Raw genomic sequence first — 20,645 nt, 5'->3', positions numbered from 1 at the left:
GAGTTTTCGAACTGTTGGGTTGACAGGAACTGGGGAGGAAACAGGAGCTCACCCTGCTAACACGAAGGCTGGACTCTATGCTATTTATTCAACTCTTTGCTTTAGTTATTCTCCCCTGAGGTGTTTCATACTAATAATTTCCAGTTTGCCCAGGAAAGAACCAAGCTTTCATCAAGTTTGGAAGGGGAGGGGAGAAGAGGTATAAATATTACATTGCAGGGGCAGACATGAATAATAGATCTAGAATTGTGCAAGCATGGGTGGATAAATTCTTTAACTGTAAGAGCAACCTATATGGGAAAACATGCACTTGTATTCACATGCTATTGGACTTGAGTGTGCAAAACATTTCACACACATAAACTTGGGTAAAGTATTTCCCACAACAGTCCTTGTTATTTAAAAATAATCCCTATATGGTAGACCAGGTTAAGGCTGAGAAAGGAGGCCTTTTTTTTACTGCCTTCCTAAAAACTCTTCAGAAAGTATCTCTGTAACAGCGGGAAGTGCTCTCCTTGAAATAATGTATATCAGTTTGAAATTTTCCCATTTGATTCTAACTTTTTACAGTCATGATTTTAAATCAAGGCTCCTTGCATTCAGACTTAAGCTTCTTCAGCTCCTCTCCAAAGCAGCCGTGCAGCATGAAGTGGCTTAAGTTTTGTTTGCAAGTATCCTCCCCCCCCCCGCCGCAAAGTGTAGAAGGAGTGGCAACTCCTGCCCCATCTACAAGGGTTTGGAACAATGTTTCATGCTAGTTCCGGGGCCGCCGGGTATAAAGAGCTTTATGCAATGTCTGGAGGGTGGGAGAGTAGGGAAGACGCGATGTTTCAGCTGACGAGCACTCCTTACTTCTGCAACTAGCGGGACCAGGAAGGTGGAAGAAAGAGAAGCGCGCTTTCCTTAGCCCGGCAAAAGCGCTGGGAGATCAGAGCATCTCAAATGGGAGTGCAGCAGCGCATCGACGGGGAAAGAGCAGCTGCTTGCAAACTGCTCATCTTACTCATTGCCTGCATATTGAAAGTGAGCTGCCAAGGTAAGCCCCCAAACTCAGCTTCTGGTCTGTGACCCGGAACCCTCTTGGCTTCCCAGAAGAGAGGAACCGGGCTTTGCCCTGGCCAGAGCAAGCCTGCCCTATTGAGCGTCCTCCAGATGCTCCGGACTACAGCTCCCATGACTCCTAGTCAACAGGGCCCATGCTGCCTGAGCTATGGGAATTGTATCTGAGGGCGCCAGCTTGGAAAAGGCTGAGGGAAGGAAAGGAGGAATCCAATGGAGAGAAGAAAGATAACACCACAAACTTCTGCAGGTCTGCTCAGTAAGTCCCACTGAATCCAATGAAGTTGAAATTCAGTGCGTGTTTACAGGATTACATCCTAAGAAAAGAGTCTGTTCCCAGAGTGGACATTTTTTGATGACCGACAAGGAAGGGCCGGGAGGGAAAAGAGGGCTCAGCTTCAATCTATACTATCTGCGGTAGGATTTAAAACGTGGTCCCTCGTTCAGGCCAATTCAGAGCGAAGGGAGGCTTCAGAGGAAACGGCGCCCTGGCGGTGCGAACGAAAAGCGTATGGATACCCGCTCACTTTCCCACCCGACTCTACAACGATTTACCCGTTTTTATAGTGGGCTGCTGTGTTTCTCCCTGTTTTTTTGACAGCCCGGCGCAACTTCAGAGGCTCAAGACGTTTGCAAACAGCCCAGCGGAGTCGAGCTGGACGCGCGTCTTAGTGGCCATTCAACGCCTTTGCTATTCTCGCCCCACCCCGCCGTTTCCCGTTGGCTCTTTAGGAATAGCGTCTGGTGCGCCTGACGGAGGGATGGGGGTTGTATTTGCCACAAGGTCCCCCACGAGGCTTCCTCCGGGTAGGAGTCTGATACGATCACGCATCCTTGGCTTGAAAGAGATGCTTGCGGGCGGCCTTCAGGGTTTTCAGAACCACGCATTTCGAACGAGCCCCGAGCTTTTAACCTCGCGCCCAGCCCGCTTCCCTCGATCAGTCTGAGGCAGATTCGAAGTAGAACGCGAGAACTTTTTCGCTTAGCTTTGCTGTTGCTAGGCAACACGGGGACCACGTGACTAGCTGAGCAGTGTAGTCTGCGGAGCCGAAGGCCGCTTCGTTTCTCCTCGTCGTCCTCATGCCTTGGCGCTCATTTAGTTGTGGAGGATGGAGAAGGCCCGCGCCTCCTCACTTCCACCTTGTAATTGCTCTGCCGCTCCCCTCGCTCTTGTCGCACCCAAACACAACAATAATTACTCCACAGCGAATGAAAGCCCTATTGTTGGACCAGATTAGGAGAAGGAGCAAATTTCCTGGGGAACACATATAGGCCTGGGGGGGGGGGATGGGGTAGTGCTAGTGTGTGGATGCATTCAAAAGGTTAATCTGCTTTCTTTGCTCCACTCCTGGCATAATCTCCTTAGGAGGATTCTAGTAATTATACTGCTAGCAGCCCCCTTTTTCCGACAATGGAACTGAGTTAGGCAGGTACCTGAATCTGATGTATACTAGGAGACCCTTCAGAATCTCTGGCTGAGAAGGTCAGAAAAGTTTCTTTGCACTTCCTGATTGTGTACCCATACCCTGCTGTCAGTGTGACTTATTTGGTTTTGCCTTCATGTGTGGTGTGAATCCAGTTAATCATAGCTTATTCAGTTTGTGGTTCATAAACACACAGTGTAACGCAGTGTTTCTCAACCTTAGCTACTTTAAGATGGTGGACTTCAACTCCCAGAATTCCCCAGCCAGCCATGCTGGCTGGGGAATTCTGGGAGTTGAAGTCCACTCATCTTAAAGTGACTAAGGTTGAGAAATGCTTGTGTAATGTATGGACATGGATATTATTTTCACTAGTGTCTGAAATCAGGGTTCCGATTCCCTTCTCAGTTGAAATTGTATTTTTCTACCTTTTTAAGAGGAGATTGCTGGCTTTGGAACCCTTATGGACCCTGGAAACATGTTCCTAAAGATGGTCATGTTAATAACTTGCAGCACGTGCTAAACTTTGTAGCACTTGGAAGATTTAGAGGTGTATTGGTTTTCATGGGTATCTTCAGGAGGGGGCAAATGACAATTTATATGTCATGGTACCACCATACAAATGATGCAGAGTACGTACTTGTATCAGATGTCACTGTACTGTAATGAGTTATATATGTAATAGTGATAATGCGCTTCCTTTTTAGCCATTTTTAAACGTTCTCTAGCAATACATAGCATGTCATTTCTGAAAGAAGATGATCTTGCAAAAGAGTCATGCTAGAAAAGCAAGAGGTCTTCAATTTTTAACAAAAACCTACTTTTGAAATTTTCGAAAGCTTTAATTTTTAAATTGAATTAGATTTTCTGCATTGTTTCACTGTAATTTCTCTATTGGCTTTTTTCTGAAAAGTTTGGATGCTGCCAGGGATGTATAAATAGGGAAGGCAAAGGGAGATGGCTGCTGTGGACTCTACAGGTGCACAGAGCCTCAAGCTTCCCCTTGCCCCAGGCCTTTGGTTAAGACTATCATAGATGGGCTGTGGAAATGCAGGCTACCACTAGCTGGGAACAGAAAATATAAAAAGAAATTGAATACTTTCCCATCATTTAGTGGTTGTAAGGGTTTTTTCGGCCCAGCTGATGTAGTCCTACTTCATTCTTTAATAAGAAACAAGTCTAGTCATGCAAGGTCCAGTAGGACCTTAGTGGAGGAGTAGCATAGAGCAGTGTTCCTCAACCTTGGCAGCTTGAAGATGTGTGGACTTCAACTCCCAGAATTCAACTCCATGGCTGGCTGGGGAATTCTGGGAGTTGAAGTCCACACATCTTCAAGCTGCCAAGGTTGAGAAAAATTAGCATAGAGAGAAGAAGAGGGTAAGGGAAGAGCTACTGCTATTACGCCATCTCTTCCTCCATTGCCAGCTATTGTTTCAGCTAGCAGATACTTTCCTGTTATAACCTATTGTTAAATCTTACATTAAATTGCTTTTGATAGTTGCCTTTGTATCTTAGATTTGACTAGACAATTGCCATGTTCCAATAGGAATTTGGCTAGCTTGCAGACTGCAGTGGTAGCCACTACCTTAATTTTAAGTGGCTTCATTCTTTTTCCAAATTACTAGGTATTTGATCTTGCTGTAAGAGGAATAGTGCCATTATAATTTTAGTTCATCCTTCCTGGAAAGAGCTTTTCCTACCACCTCGTAAATTAGATTGAAAAAAATTGTAATGCATGCGGTACTGTAGTTGGATTGTATAAGGAGAATGAATGAGGATCGAATTGCAAAACAAATATAGAATGAATAGGTTCAGAGGAAAGAGAAGACTATGAAAATTGTAGTTGGATGGAGTTGATGAGATTTTCAAAACAGGTGAGAAGCTTAAAGAACAACAGGGAATGCATAAATTGGTTGATGAACATGGTGGAAGCAAAGATGATTTGTAAGCATAGAAAGATACGGTGAAGTATAGTGAATGGTGTTGATATAAACTGATTGAACTACCTTTCCTTTTCTTTGTTGTTAATCTCCTGCCTTTAATTTCATTGTCTTACTGTTTTTTACTCCTTTTATGCACTCTGCATAATATAGCTTACCCTAATTTGGAACATTGTTCAAAAAATAAATATGGTGTGCATAATTGATAGGCTCAGGAAGAAGATGCAGTAGAACATTTTGAAGGTTTGATGAATTTCCTTCTTGTGGATCCTGATGATTAATGTTGTTATATATTTCAGATGAAAACAAGCCATGCAAAATATGAGCTGAGAAAGCAAAAAACACTTTTCGTACCCATAGCAATGGTTTTGATTTGAAGACACGCTCATCCTTACTCTGAATAATTTGTGAGTGAAGACTAAGCAGAGTGTTGCATCCAGAGATGCTCAGGTGTTATCACAGTCTAATATTCCTGGCTTATAGTCCCCATTAATGAAATGGTGTTCTCTATGATATAGTCAACCAATAGATATCAGGAAATCAATAAGAGGTACAGTACTGAAATAAGACTGTGAATAGAACTACAATTATGGAGAGGGCCTATACTCCAATGCTCATTCACACAGCAAGAAATTATTGTTTCCTTTTACATTCAAGGAAGTCAGTATATTTTCTTGAGTTTGGCTTTTCTACTCAGTATGGGAAACACGTTTATAACATACAGTAATAAAAAGACACTATTTCACATAGGGCTGTACCCTTTTCTCTTGGGGCAATTCTATTTCAGTAACGGTGACTTTATTAACATCACAGAGGGAGGATTTTAATCTTATATTTAAAGGGGAAACTGTTAAACTATTCTTTATTTTTAAGACAAAAGGTAATTTTTACCATTTTGTTGTGACTGGTTGCAATTTTGCAGTTACTTTATTCCAGTTTATATTATGAGCAATAAGTTCAATAATTATTTTCATTAAAGTATTATTAGTACTTTTGTTAATAGTTCTTTAATGTTTTAATTTGGATTTTTTTTAGAACATTAATAGATCTTAACAGCCACAGATCCTTCTGGCATTATAAGTAAAGGAAAGGGCTGTAGATCCATTATCTTGTTTTTTGCAAGATTGAGGAAGCAAGTTGGAAGTCTTTTATAGGTGAACAATGAATTTTTAGTCAACTATAGTAATACTACTTTAAAAAAAAAAAAAGATAAAATGGCACTTGATTTTTGTACCTTCCTTAATCTTTCCTTAATAATTTACTCTTTTTTATGTTCCAGGCAGTGAAGTATATCAGGAATTTGCTAAATAATCACCTAAAGTGGAGAATAGGACAAGAAGACAGTATTTTAGTTAATTGTTGAAAGCAGTAACTAGATGACACTCGAGTAGACTTAAATTCCTCTTTACCAATGGTTACAATGGCAGTGAATTATTAAACTGAAGACAAGCAGGTATGGGATATTTGTGGAGTTTTTGACTGCAGCCCTTGGCTTACTTTCTTTGATACCTCATTGAACTCAATTGTGCCTATTTCTGAAAGGATTGCAATATTAATCTAGGGCAGATGTACAATCTATTTAGTGCTTCAACTACATTCATGAAAAATGGCTCTGTTGTTTTATACTGAGCTAATTGGAAATTTGAGACACAAAATTTCAATTTAATCCAAATTTACCTTTCATGGTTTCAACAGGAAATTAGAAAACAGTCATTTAGGGGGAGATGGTAAATGAGGATGCCAGTTAAAGTTTTATTTTTCCTCCCCCGCTCCTGGGCTTAGGCTAAAATTTTATTGTTCTGAGTGCCTTGTTACTTCAGTATCTTCTTTTGTATAACATAGGTCTAAACCTGGTAGCCTTTATCTTAGTTTTTTTTAAGCTTAGTGCTGACTCCTGCAGAATTCTCTCAGATGCAGTAGACTGAGGAAGAGTTTTCAGAATTTGACCCTCAATGATTTGTGTTACTTCATCTGACAGCTTCATGTAAGATTAACCAAAAGGGAATTTTATAATTTTGTTTTTTTAAATCAAGTTTTAAAACTGAATATACAATTCTCATTCCCAGAACATAGTTTGAAGGCACAAGATGGAGCAGATATTGCTCTGGTCCAGCCTTGAGTTTTGTGAAGAAAGCTTACTATAAATTTCATAATCAAATGGAGGTGGATGGAATAAAATACACAGCAACATTTGTTTCCACCATAGAGTAATGAGTTCATCTATTTCAGGTTTCAGTATGATTAAAAGCTGATGATGGCTCAAGCTATTCCAATTAACTCTCATCTGAGTGTTTTTCTGAGCAATATTAGACAATACAAAGTAAATAATGTATAGGTTGTTTCCTTAATGAAAACCACTTTATATTGTATTAGACTTTTTAGTTAACAAATCACACTCAGCCTGGTAATTCGGTAGTAAAAGACATATACTTCAGAAGGTGTTTTGATGTATTGTATAAGACAACCATTTTAATCACAGCTTTTCATGTACTACCATGCACATGTGGATTTCTTAAATATGTGGGATGTCCTGTTGAATTAATTGACAAAGCAAATCCACTAATGTATTGGAAGTCACAAATAGATCTTGAATAAATTAGAGCACCCTTTAGAACTCCAACTTGTGTGCCAGAAATCATGGATATCAATGAATGAAGAGGTTCCACCTCCTAATTTTGTCTTATCTGAATATGTGGTCACTAAGAGTTGATGGCAGATAATAATGAAAAAAATGGATAAATTTGTAAGGAATACAGAGGCAGAGAAAGAGAGAAAACTTAAGCTAAGTGCTAAGTTGGAACTTTTCTCAACTGAGAAACCTTAACAGTGACTCAGATCCTCATCACCATGTGATGAGACTACTGTAATGGGCTCTGAAAGCTGTAGTCAGTATAAAACGCGGCAGCCAGGTTAGTAGCAGGTGAGAGCTGCTATTGTAATATAATACTGGTTTTGCAGTTTCTGTATTGGTTACTAAAAGGTTTCGGGTCCAATTCACAGTGCTAGTCTCAATCTACAAAGGTTTTGTGGCTTGGCTTCAACTTATTTCCTCTGACTGGATTTTGCCCATCTAGTGAATGTCCAAGGAGGGTCCCAACCGCATAAGAAGTCAAGGAACCTAGCAACAGTCATTCTTTTTGGTGGCCCAGTGGGTCAGATTCTTTAACTTGGCAATATATGAGCATTGTCAATATATTGTGTTAGAATGTACAATTCAGCCTCAGAAGCAAGCTCAGTAGTATTAATTGGTGCTTATTCCCAGGTAAGTATACACAGGACAAAAGCTTGAATTAGTTTTAAGGGAGCAGAGACTGTGTAAACCATGCGCACTTTGAAACATATTTGAATACAAGTGGGGGATGTTCTTCACACTTCTAAGCATCCTTCTATTTTGAAATCTTAATAGCACTTTTTCATTTCTTTGCTTTTCATATATTTTTCGCAAGGCAAAGAATCAAGCCCAAATGTTAGGAGAGCATACTGTTAAAATCTTTTTAGTCCATTTTAAAAGAATCTTTTTCAATCAAACACTTTTTATAACCTAAGTATTCCTTTTTATATTTCAGTGATGTCAATAATTGGTATTTTACATACTGAAACAAGCAGGTTGCCTGCCTAGTGGCTTGCCTGTCTACCTATCTTCTAGTATTTTATACTACTTCAATGAAAAATGAATCTAAGTGGCATACTGAAGCGATGCACAATAAGAAACACATAAGTATATACGATATGAATAAAACAGTTTCCAAATGGAAATCTTGATAATAATATTAACTGTGCCCACATATATCCGAGGTAATTCAGAATCACTCTTAATTTTTTTTTGGTTTTGCAGTTCTTAAAATGGATTAGAGACTGGAGGATCAGTGCTATTCTGTATTCTTAAAAATGATGCATAAGAACTAAGGCAAGTCTTTTACTACCAAAATGTTCAGAAAGCAGTTTTTTAATTATATTAAGGTATATCTTCCATTTGTGCAAGCACAGATAAGTTAACCTAATTTTAGTAAATATACGTTGAAAGCCTTAGGGCCAAACTAGATGTGACACTAAGAGAGCAACCATATCTGTTGTAGGAAAATTCTAAAGTTTGGAGGGCCCCCAAATCTGAAGGTCTGATGTGCTCAAACTAAGCAGAATGGAAATAAGGCAAGAAGAGTCATTTTAGTTACTGCTTCTTTCTGGACTTCCATTTGTGTATTTTTTTTAAAAAACAAATTCCCTTTTAACTGTTCAGTGGGATGGCGTTGATCTACATGTGCTCCAGCACCTCTGGTTGTAGGGCATGTCTGGAACTAGAAAATGAAGATTTCCATCATTTAAACAAATTCACAGGCATCATTTATCAACAAAACTTTTGCTGTGGAGAGACCAACCTGGAAAGGATGCTTAATATCTATAATCTCTTTAGATTAAATTAAGCAAAATAGTGGAAACAATGATGAAAAAGTGTTACTTCTTTGTAAAAAAATGTTTTGTGATTTGGAGTTTTACTTCAATGTGATGATTCATGCAGTTGCTTACAATTAAGTGTATTTGTCACTCTACTATGACATTAAATGAATTTAGTGATTGAGCAGACTACTTACGAATGTGGGTGCATATTTTCATTGGCATTATTCATCAATCTGTGTAAGCCAATTCTTAGAGCATCTTTTTTTCCCCCTACAACCTTGTGGAATATAACAGCTTTTTAAATTATTGCATTCAGCAGTGAAAATAACTGTGTAGTTGTCTGAAAATTACTGGCAGTACTTCTGACATCTTAGATATGAATGGTACTTTTCCTGTAAGCTATTTAGATTTTACATTTGCCTTTGCTTTCCCCTTTCAGGTTAGCAACAGGGTGCCTTTTTATTACACGTCTCTATCCATAGTGAGATTGTTAGATTGCTCCTAACAAAAGCACCAAACCAGTAGTGTTCTTTTCATTATTTTTTATTCTTATGTTTTGAAGTGATTGATCAGAGTTTGGACAAATGTGGATTGAACCCAGTCCTATTTACTTTGGATATCACACAGGTTTCTCATAACGTATTTTTTGCAGGAGATAAAAGTGACCATATTGACAATGCACAATACTCAAATGCACTATTCCTTCCATAAGAATTAGTTGAGCCAGAATAAAGTCCATCCTGCTTGGAATCTTAAAAGATCATCAAAATGGTTAGATTCATTTTCACCGCACCGTTAACCATTCTACAAGATTGCTTAATACATTTTAGGAAACATTCTTGATTTGCTTGAGGAATTGGGGCAAAGACAGGGTTGTATTTCAGAATAACCATTTTGCAATGAAGTGATGAAAGATAAGCTTTGGGCAAATCCTCCTGCTGCCAAATGCACTTTGTATCTGTGGCTGATGCCTTAGGTTTTAAAGACTACTCCAAGGAGGTAGTGAAGATTGTAATCCTCTTCGTGGCCAGATAGTAAAACAAGCCATTTCCAGCTTACCCTATTGTTCTAGTATTCCTTACTTTGAACTGAGGACAGGGGAAGATCTGTAAGTGCAAAAAAGGATGGTAATATGAGAGTGTGATATCCATAGCTTGAGCCCCACCCACATATTCCTTGGTTCTCACATCATGCTAGGTCAGGATTTTTTAAACCATGGATTGTTGTATAAACCCTTATTAAACCCCAGTACTGGGTTCACTTTGCTAAGCTGAAAACAAGCCACATAATGCCATGTTGTGATAGGTGATTCTGGCCCTGGTATTTCCAGGAAAGAAGAAAAAAGAGCAGAGGCAGGCAAGGGAAGATATCTAGGCTTTCCCCTGATTTCTTCTTTTGTTCCATACTAACCATTGCCAACTCTAGTTCTGTTGCAGAGAATTGGGAAGGAGAGAAGCAGGCAAGCAAAGAAGAGGAAGCATAGAGTTGCTCCTTTGTAGGAGGGGGGTGTATCTTGCAGTCCTTCCTCATGATGGGAAGTTGGGGGAGGATGGGATGGGGGGAGTCGATAGTAATTCTTTCCTTGCTTCTCTTTTCTCGAGAGACCTCTATAGATCTATCCCTTGGAGGCCATATTCAATGCGAAAGCTTGTGACTGTTGACCTAAATTGTGCATGTTGCTATTTCATTGTATGATAGCCCTGATTTTTTTGCTCAGGGGAGGGCAGCTAGAGGTTCTGAGGATGAATAGGGTCCATGAATCCCTTTCTCTGTGGCCTTCAAAATCCTCTTCAACCACAATTGTTGAAAATTGTGCTTTAAACTGTATTAAATCTTTTTAAAGGGTGTACTACAATTTTCTTTATTTCCTGTCTTAAAATGGCAGAAAAGAAGACCACTCATCAAAAAGACTCCCCTTCACTCAACTATTCCTCAAATCTAGGACATCCCCCAAAAGCTCCATCTTGGCCTACATATATGCACATGTCATATACAACCCTTTTAATAATTAATCTCATCTGCCATGCCCTTGTCTTCCTAAAATAGGTTAAATGCTATCCTTAAATCTATTAATTCCTTCCTTTGTTTCTTTGTGTCATGGATTAGTATAATCTGTCAGGATTGGTAAAATACAAGCATTGGACTACTGCTACTCTGGCTGAATTCAGATAACATGCTGAAGCCCAAATTAGCCAATCGCATTATAGTCCAGCATGTTGTACAAACCCAATCTGTGTGTTCAGTTTATGGTTCAGTGTGTCATGCAAGCCTAGAAAATTGGAGAGAGAGAAAAAAAACATGGTTGAATTAACTAGGGATAAGTATGTTCTATGAACACAGTTAATATTTATTACGCTATATTACACAGGCCAGCAAACTATTGGGTGCCAGGTAGTTTCCTGTATTCCAGTCTTAACATATCCCTGATACCATATTTTAAAACGAAAAGAGCTGGGTGTGTATATGGTAATTTAGAACTGGTAAAAGATTAGAGGGATGCATTAAGACATTCTCCCCTGTCAGAAAGGTAAAATGTCACTTGAGTCAAGTCCCATCCACATTTTCTTAGCAACAATATAGAAGTTGTTTATCATATGCATTTTCTAAGGTTTTTTTTTTTTTTTTTTGCTATTTTCCAGTGTAGCCAATCGCCCTGGAATTTCTTGGTGTTCCCCCACCCAAGTGCTAACCAACCATGATTAGCTTTTTAAAAATCAGCCAAGGTCTCCCATAATTCTCTGCTACTAATTGCCTCCTAAAGCTGTTCTACTTTTTAAAAGACTGTCCTTATGTGTCTGCATGTATGCATGGCTGTGCATTTATTTATTATATTTTGAATCCATGCATAAAATATTTTCTGGGTGAAAGCACAACCATCTTAAGGTTAATCTAACTACAACTCTGAGCTCTGGTACCTTTTGTGTATCAACTGACATCAGGTACCCATTTGTCTCAGCTCCAAATTTTCCGCATATTCTGAAGACCCGTTGGTTCAAGCTGCCTCGTTTCCCATGCCTGATTCTATAGTAGTCTTTAAATACATAAACAGGATAGTTCTTTTTGTGACAGGTAGACTTGGTTCATGCTGAATGTACCTGCTCTTTGAGTGGGTTCATACTTCATACTAGACTGTTATGTGGCTTGTGTTTGGCTTGACATAAATCTGCCATTATAAATTATATTGTCAGGTTCAGCCCAAAGAACTCCCTGAGACAGCACAGATACAGTTCTGTTGCGTTTATTAGCTTCCACCTCAAGACAGAATCTCTCCAGACTGAATCTAACTTCCCAAGCCAGCAAGCCACAACACCGTGAATTCCTTAGGGTAGTGCCAATTTCATCTTCTTAAACTTCCCACGCTCCTGTTGAGGACTAAGAGAATGCTTATCTCCTCGAGCGCAGCCTTCATCCAACCATTCCTTCACATGTATAAGCTGCCCAACTTCATTGCTGTCATGAGCAGATCAGGCCATTAAATCCCGGTTTAGTCTTATGTGTGAACACAGCCATAGTAAGGACATCTGGCTAAACAGGAAAAAATTTATTTCATATTCTTGACAGTCAAACTGAGTTCTTGGTTTGGTTATAAAAGGTCCTGGGTTCATTCCAACAGGCACTACTAGTTAAAGGATCTGAAGCAGCAAGGCAGACCCAGAATGAGTCAGATGAGAGTGTGCGTCTAGGTTGGTCAGTGTTTTTCAAGCTTCTCTGTATTTTGGGGGGTTCACCCCTATTGTGTACCAATGGGGTTTAAGATGCTGTGCTGCCTCAATCAATGAACAAGATGGCTGCCCTCCACCCCATGTTGAAAAGCCAGATGGATGGAAGTTGAATGTTACTTCACCACCAGTAATAGGACAGAGTCCTTCAACACATCTTGAGTGCAACAAGCAGTCAACTAGTCTAGGGAGTTGCAAAAAAGATTGTGTGGCGCACACACAGCTCTGTGCTCCAAGCAAAGGAAGGTTTGGGGGAGAATTAATGGGAAATGTTGCCCCTCCATTTGCTATCTAAGTTTGTCTAGGATCAACCCCACCCTCAAGTGAAGTGAGATAAACAGTTTCATGATAACTGTGTGGATAACTCTGTGAAGATTCTCAAGCACAGCTGTAGATACCTTGTGCATTTTCTGTTTGCTATAGAATCACAGAGTTGGAAGGAGACATTTAGGCTATCAAGTCCAATCTTCTGCTTAGTGAAGGATCCAAATCAAAGCATCCCAGAAAGACGGCTTGAGTACTTCCAGGAAAGCGGAGCCCACCACCTTTCTGGGTATTTAGTTCCACTGTCAAACAGTTCTTACTGTTAGGAAATTTCTTCTGATATTCAATCAGAATCTTATCTTCCCACAACTTACATCCATTATTCAATGTCCTGCACTCTGGAATGACATAGAACAGGTCTTGACCTACTGTGTAACATTCTTTACACATTCTGTATAACATTCTTTCCAGTATTTGAAAGGAACTACAATATTTTCTCTGTCATCTTTTCTCTTTCTGTATTTCTTTACAGGGCTTAATTTTTAGTCCTCTGATCATCTTTGTTGCATTTTTCTTAATCAGTTCCAACTTCTCCAAACTCTTATTAAAGCATGGTACCTAAAACTTTATATAGTATAGTATATAGTATAGATATAGTACTTGGGGTAGTGTCTGACCAAAGCATAATAAAGTGGAACATGACTTCCCATATATGGAAATACTACTTTTATTGATGTCACCTAAAAATGAATTTGCCTTATTTGCAGCTGCATTGGACTGCTGCCTTATATTCAGTTTATAATCAACTGCTGTTCCAAGATCTTTCCCCAAATACTTTCTAGGGACCAGTTGGGATTACTGCTGTTGTTCTGCCAGCATGCTGGCTGGGGAATTCTGGGAGTTGAGGCCCACACATCTGAAAGCTGCCAAGGTTGAGAAACACTGCCTTAGAGACTGCCAAATGAAATGACTATATTCAAATATTTATTGTGACTGAAAATCACTCATGATATAATAAAAATATAATTAAAATGAAATTAAATACAGTTTTTGTCCTATCTGCATCCCCTCTACATGCCCAGCTCTAGATGCTTAGTCACGGTACAGAAACTTATGAGCTGTAATTGACAGACTAATTTAGCAATGTTCCTATTACATTATCATGGATTCTATTTCTGTCAGTCTTCATGAACTTCAGCCTTTTCAATCTATATACTGTTTGGATATGTAGCATTTATTTTTATTGCAGAATATAGCCAATAAAATAAGAGATGCATCATGTAGTTTGCCAGTCATGTACTGTACAAGAACTTAACTGAAGGAGGCTTAGAAATATTTTGAATGAGTATAGAGAATGAAAATTTAGTCATGAAGTATTATAAGGAATTTGCCAAACGTGTTTTTCAATATGTTCTGACAATTGTGGAAATTGTATTCATTGTTGAACTAGAATGGTAAACATTTGAGGGCTAGAAAAAAATGAGAATCAGTTCTCAGAAAATGTGTAAGTTTTTATTCTTTTTGCCCTTCCTGTTGCAAAAGCTTGATGAAGTACAAAATGGGTGAATCAGAGTGTGGAATGGGAAAAGAGACGTATTTTTAAATTTTCTTTGCTGAACTTTGGAGCATGGCACAGTGTCATCCTTGCACTTCTTTTATTGAATGCCGATCCTCAAATATGATACCAAGGTAACTTTAAATGACTATTCACCATAGTTTAAAAACAACTTCCAAAAACAATTTCCAAAAACAACTTCCAACCTGTATTATTATAAAAGTAGTTCCAGTGGATCTCTCTTTTAAGGGATACTTTTCTATTTTAGCATAATTGGATATCTCAAACATCCTCATCTACAGTTGCACAGAAAAGGACAATGGAGGTTTGCAGATCCTTTCTTTTTCGGAATGCTGCTTTGCCATTTCATTTGGAGAGTGGGAGGAGAAACATCCAAAGAATTACTAAAAAGATAAGGGAAGATCTTGTCATTTAACTTATCTTCTGGGGGAATATACATGGCACCAGTAAGTGATTGATAAAGTCAGTAGGAGAGTAGGTTTGGTCTTAGTGGCTGACCTGATGAAAAAGGGATGGGCCCCTAAAAAATTCCTGCTATCATCATCATCATTCAGTGAAGGTGTGATTAGATAATTTCTGGCCCATATATTGTATGTAGTCAAGATTCAAAATGATATTTGCATATAAGAAATTATGGAATTTGAAGATTTTGGATCTGTGATAAATTAGATTGTAACATTATGCACACACTTTTTAATACTTACAGTTTAAAATATGCTTATCTTGAAGTAGGTAGAATTCAGGTTCTGAGCTTAGAGTAGTAGCATTAACCTTCAAACTACACTAAAAACATGGAGAAGGAGCTTGAATCACTTCAAATCTCTGTAATACTGAAAGGATGCAAGAGTTTGTTATTACCTGCTGGACTTTTGCATTGTTGTCCTACAACCTGGACCGTCATATCAAAATGTCCCAGAGAAATTTCTTCTATAGTGATGCAAGGCTAAACAGTTCTGAAGATCCATAAAAAGAGCCATGGCTCATGATGCTCTTGAACTTGGCCATCTGGTTAGTGAGCTGTAACTGACAAGACCAAGGCCAGCAGCTCCATTCCTCTAGTCACTTGTAGGAGGAAGCAGAAACTGTGTGTTACACCATGGCACAACCAGTCAAGTAAAAGGTAATATCCTTGGTGATTTAATTGAATCCATTTTTACTAGCAAAGGTATAAAGCAAAGCCGTACCCTCACCCCACTATTATTTAATTTCTACATTAACAATATTGTTGAGAGGTTTGCTAAGCCAGAATCTCATCCTCCCTCTCTTGCCTACCGCTGCATCTCTGTTCTCCTTTATGGTGACGATGCAGCCATAATGTCCGTAACCCAATTAGATCTCCGAAGATGCCTTAAAGTTCTCTTTATGCTCTAGAGAACCATTGAAATAAATTACTCCCTAAAAAGTGCTACCGACAAGTTAACAACCTAAACTCTATGACCTTACTTAGTGGATTAGAACTCTGGCCAGCTTGCCCTACTGCCTGAAACTGACCAGACCTTAATCAGTTCCATACTGAAGGCTTTGTTGTCAGGCATTTGAAATTTGGTCCTAAATGTGCAAGTTGGTTGGAAAATGAATGTTTTAAAAATATTATTACTGTTGTATTTGTGAATAATTGCTAAACGAGGTGGCTGCTAAATGAAGAGTGGCTGCACTCCAAAACAAAAGTACTGGGACTCTCTAGGAAACACTTTAAGCCTCCAACTAGATGGACTATCAGTGACAAACTCATTGAGCAGGTAAAATCCTTTAAACGTCTGTGTCTCTATTTTCAATCTTCTACCTGCTGGTCTACTCAAACAAGAGAGCTTCTAGTAAAAGTCCCAAAAGCATCCCTTGTAATTGCTAAATTTGCAGGTCAGTTTGGTAACAATTATGTCCCAGCAGCAATTAAACTATTTAAAGCCAAAGTTCTCAGTTCGATGCTGTATGGTGCTCAGTTATGTATTTATAAGGGGTCTCCTAGTTTAGAAGCAATGCAATCAAAATTCTTGAAAATCTTACTAAGAATTCCTTATTCCAGTGCTTCCAGTGCTCTGACATGGTGGCTAGAATTAAGCTGCATTTCCCTTGAGGCCTAAGACTTTGTCATCTCAGAGTCTGGCTGAGGCAAGTCTCTTTTGGAACTTCCTTAGTTCACGTCACTTTGCTGGGTAGGTTGTCTTCCACCTAAGAGACTAATGATGATTTGGCATATTGTGGTCTCACCCCATCAAGACCTCCTGCTTTGGAACTTGATAAAACCCTGGCTGAACTATAGCAGAGGATGTGGGATTTAGATATCCAAAATGACAGGGTCAGTCTCTCATCCTTTTTATAGCACAATTGTTCCTTCTTCCTGGACTTTCTCTAGATTATTTCTTTAACATCTTATATGTTCTACATAGGAGATTACTTACTTTGGCCCTAACTGTGGTGCTACCTATTAGGGCAACACCTGGAAGATATATAAACCTCCCAAATGAAAGCTGAACTTGTTTCTGTTCAGACTTGGAGGTAGAATCTGTCTCACACGTGCTATTCAAATGTCCATGGTACACACCCAATGGTGATCAGGTTTAATACTTCCAATTGTTAATAATTCTAATTGCCATTGTGACCAGGAGGCTGTCACCCTTTTCCTGAGTGACCACTCTTCAGAAACCTCTAAGGAGGTTGCAAAATTCTTATCAATAGCTATAGCTGTTAGAAACCGTCTGGTTCCTCTGTTAACTGTTAGCTGCTAATTGCTTTAGGATTTTCTTGCAATTTTTAGAATTTCTTTTTATAGTTATTGTATTGTATGTAGGTCTTTTATGGTGTTTGGTCTTGGGCCATAAAGAAATTTTGATTGATCGATTGGTGGAAATGGATGAGTTCAACCCCTCCAGGGCAAAATGAACCATTTCCATTCTTAGTCATCCCTCCTTACCTACTAAATAGTTTTACCCATCTGATGATGTGGACACATTTCTCTGCAGGCCTGTAAATCTAAAATACATGTTTTAAAAATGGCTTCCAGATTGAAAAAAAGTTACCCATCTCTGTCTTAACGGATATTTGTGTAGAAGATCCAAGTAACATAAGCAATGTAGGAAAAGCAGAAATATAAGAAAACCTTGTACACTGAACTCCATAACAATGAGATATGGTTCTGTTAATATGATAATTCCCTATAATATTGTAAACACTAAGTTAAAAATAAACTTTTTATTTAAACTGCCAGGTTTCTTTTTATACTCATAGCTTTAAAGCAAGGTTATATGCAAAAATAAATATGGCGATATGGCATATTCACCAATATGGTCAATAAAATTTCCTAGCCATTGATATTTCTTTTTTAAAAAGTTGCCCTAATCCAAAGGCTTGTGTGTTTACTTTAGTAGGCAAAACAATCCAGAGAGAGAGAGGAAAGTTGTTCCCAGCTTTGCCTTCTATGTTTCTCTGTTACTTTTGCTTCCAGAGAACACAGCTGGGTTGATGTAGCTTTCCTAAGATTAATCAATTTTCCTAATGCTTCATTCTTTATTGCACCCTTCTCCACTCCTTGTGTTCTTCAAATACATTGGATCACAATTCATTACTCCCAGTTGGCTGGAATGATGAAAGTTCAGCATGGCTGGAAAACCCCAGGCTGTCTTATTGCATCAGTCTCTTCTGTACCTTGGCTTAATAACAGCCTTGGAGTATGCCCTAGGAAAGTGTGATTTAGTTTTTCTTCCAACATATTTTTCCACAGGAGTAAGATCCATGGATACATTATTAGGTAGTCTGTTGCTATTTTTCAAAATTGTACATTTATTGTGTTAAATATAGAAATTGATCATGATTTTATCCTAAGTTTGAATCACAAGCAAGTTTTTTCTCAAAAGTAGTAATACTTAACTGAAGAAAAGTTACTTGAATTTACAGCCATTGAACAATCTAAGTTATTTAAGTTTAGGATATTTAAGTTCAGGGAATTTAAGAGCCACTGCCTTAGGTTGTAGGAGTGCACATTCAGTTTAGGTAGTGTAACTAGAATAGAAAACCTTGGAGTGAGTTATCTTGGTGCTGGGCCCCAGCAGATTGAGGATCAGTAGCTGGGTGTAGTTCTTGGAGGCATAATGGAGTGTATTTTTGGAGGAGAAGGTTCAGCTGCAGGGAGTTAAAAGCTAGGAATCTCTGTAGTTTATGGTGATATAACCAGGGGCATCCATAGCGATGGTCACTGGCTTCAAAGTGCCAGGCACAACTGGGCGATCAAAGCCCTGCACCTTCTTATTATGTATCACAAACACTGCACAGACAGGAGAAGGGGCAAGGCTTTGCCCAGTTGTGCCATTTTGAAGGCAGTGACCATCGCTATGGATGCCCTTGGGTATAAGAAATAAACAGGCCTTCAGAAAAGATGGTGTGAGACAGACCTGTGAAAATATAAAAGAACTGCTTTTGGTCCCTTGGAGATTCCACTGTTTGTTGAAAAAGTCTCTATTTTAGATCTGGAAAAATGCTCCTTGGTTTAACAATCGTTTTTTTGAATTTTGTAGATTACCTTTCTGCTGTTTGCCATATATTCTCAACTCCTTCATGTCGTAGAATGCATTCCTTTTGAGAAGAACAGACCCTGGTCTAGAATACAGTCCTATTTAGATGCTTACTTAAATGCACAAAGGCTTAGAATTGCATATAGGGTTGAGCCACAGATGCTGTAACTGCTGTCTATATCCAGGTCTGCCCCAGTCCTCCCCATCCTTTTCATGACATCTGAAGATAGGCTCTTCTCATTCTCACTTTAACTTGGTTACAGCTCATCTCATGATTCAAAACCATAGTGAAACAGGGTCATGGATTTTATGGAGTGAACAGGTTGAAGATGTGACAGTGAGGGAACAGAAGAAAGAGGGTGAGCGGGCCTGTACAGTATATGATTTCAAGTCCTCAGGCACTCAGGCAATGGTCTGAACAGAGCTTGTATTGTTCAAATATATCTATATTGAAGCACAAGAACTGAGAAAAATCTCTCTTCTGCCATCTAGTGGTTGTCCAGATTCCTGTAACCCAAATATGGCAGCCCTGAAAAAGAAGCCTTCCATCTTTTTGACACCAACTCCTGAACTCTTCTCTCCCACACAACATTGCTTATTTTTAAACCCATCTAAGTGAAAGTATAATGTAGCCTTTAATAGCTATGCATTGTTTATTTGAAACATACCAGTCATTTCCTCCAAGAACCCTGCTCACACAATTGTTCGCAGGAAAGAACTGCTGAGATTTATCAGTGCCTGTCAAAATAAATAAGAATTTTTGTCAAAATTAGTATACCATTAGTGTGCCATTTCTTGGCTCTCTTCGCTGATTGCAGGCCTTCTTTGCCATCTTTAAGAAGGCTGACTAAAAAATAAACATTTCCTGCAAAATAATGTGAGTAGTAATCAGTCTTCCATTGAGTCCAATTTTCCTTTGAATGCTAACGTTGTTCATTGGCTCTGTCAAGCCAGCAATTCATTCTGCTGCTCTTTGAAGGGCTCCTAGAATTATGTGGATTTTAAAAGCCTGAACAATGCATTGGATTGCTACTTAAATGCAGCTAAGACAAAAAGGTAATACTTAATACTTCCTTCAGCATGAGGTCAAGAAGATCAAAGGGAAGAAAAGGCAGCAGGACCCATACCACATTAATTAAAATCCCCAATGGAATGATCCAAGCCAGCAAAAACATTGTGAAAAATCCCCCTCGCCCCCAGACTCCTACAAATGGCTCTGATAATCAACAAGGGTGGGGAAGGAGGTTCACAGACCAAGTGGATTTGGCTAAGTTGGCATTCCATTTCACAGCCTAGAGGAGAACAAATATTAGACCAAAGCCATGGGATGGAGAGATTCCATTCATTCATTCATTCATTCATTCATTCATTTATAGATTTATAGATTTATAGATTTATAGCCTGTCCCATTCCAAAGGCTAAGGACAGAGAATAAACAAGAAAAAAAAACTTCAGCTAAAACTCTATTCTGAAAAGAGAGAGTAAATAATTGCAATAAATAAATAATGGCAATACATTAAAATATAAAAATAAAAATAAAAACAATAAATTAATGGGAGCGAATACCTTTTAAATAGTAAACTTTTGGCTACTATCCATTCTACTACATCGCCCTGAAGAACAAAATGAAACTGAAAAACGAACATTCTTTACAGCTTCCAGGTTGCCAGATGCTGTGATGGTGGGAAATATCACAAGATATAGGATGTGATTTTGTGAATGGAGCCTCAGTGGTACAGCTATTAATTTCTATTACAATCTAAAAA

General features: G+C 38.8%; 1 protein-coding gene across 1 annotated transcript in view; it reads left to right on the top strand.

The window, feature by feature from the left end:
* Window positions 1-812: 812 nt before the first annotated feature.
* LRP2 (LDL receptor related protein 2) overlaps window positions 813-20,645 on the top strand; it is a 152,164-nt gene continuing 132,331 nt past the window's right edge. Inside the window, exon 1 of the mRNA XM_025174591.2 lies at window positions 813-1,036. Coding sequence (XP_025030359.2) covers window positions 943-1,036 — 94 coding nt within the window. The 5' untranslated portion in view covers window positions 813-942. The remainder of the gene's footprint in view (window positions 1,037-20,645) is intronic.

This window comes from Python bivittatus, unplaced genomic scaffold (assembly GCF_059951505.1).
Source record: "Python bivittatus isolate LINGU-HERP-01145 unplaced genomic scaffold, Pbiv_v1 ctg000480_np1212, whole genome shotgun sequence".
Classification (NCBI taxonomy): Eukaryota; Metazoa; Chordata; class Lepidosauria; order Squamata; family Pythonidae; genus Python; species Python bivittatus.
This window is presented reverse-complemented; position numbering and strand designations above follow the sequence as displayed.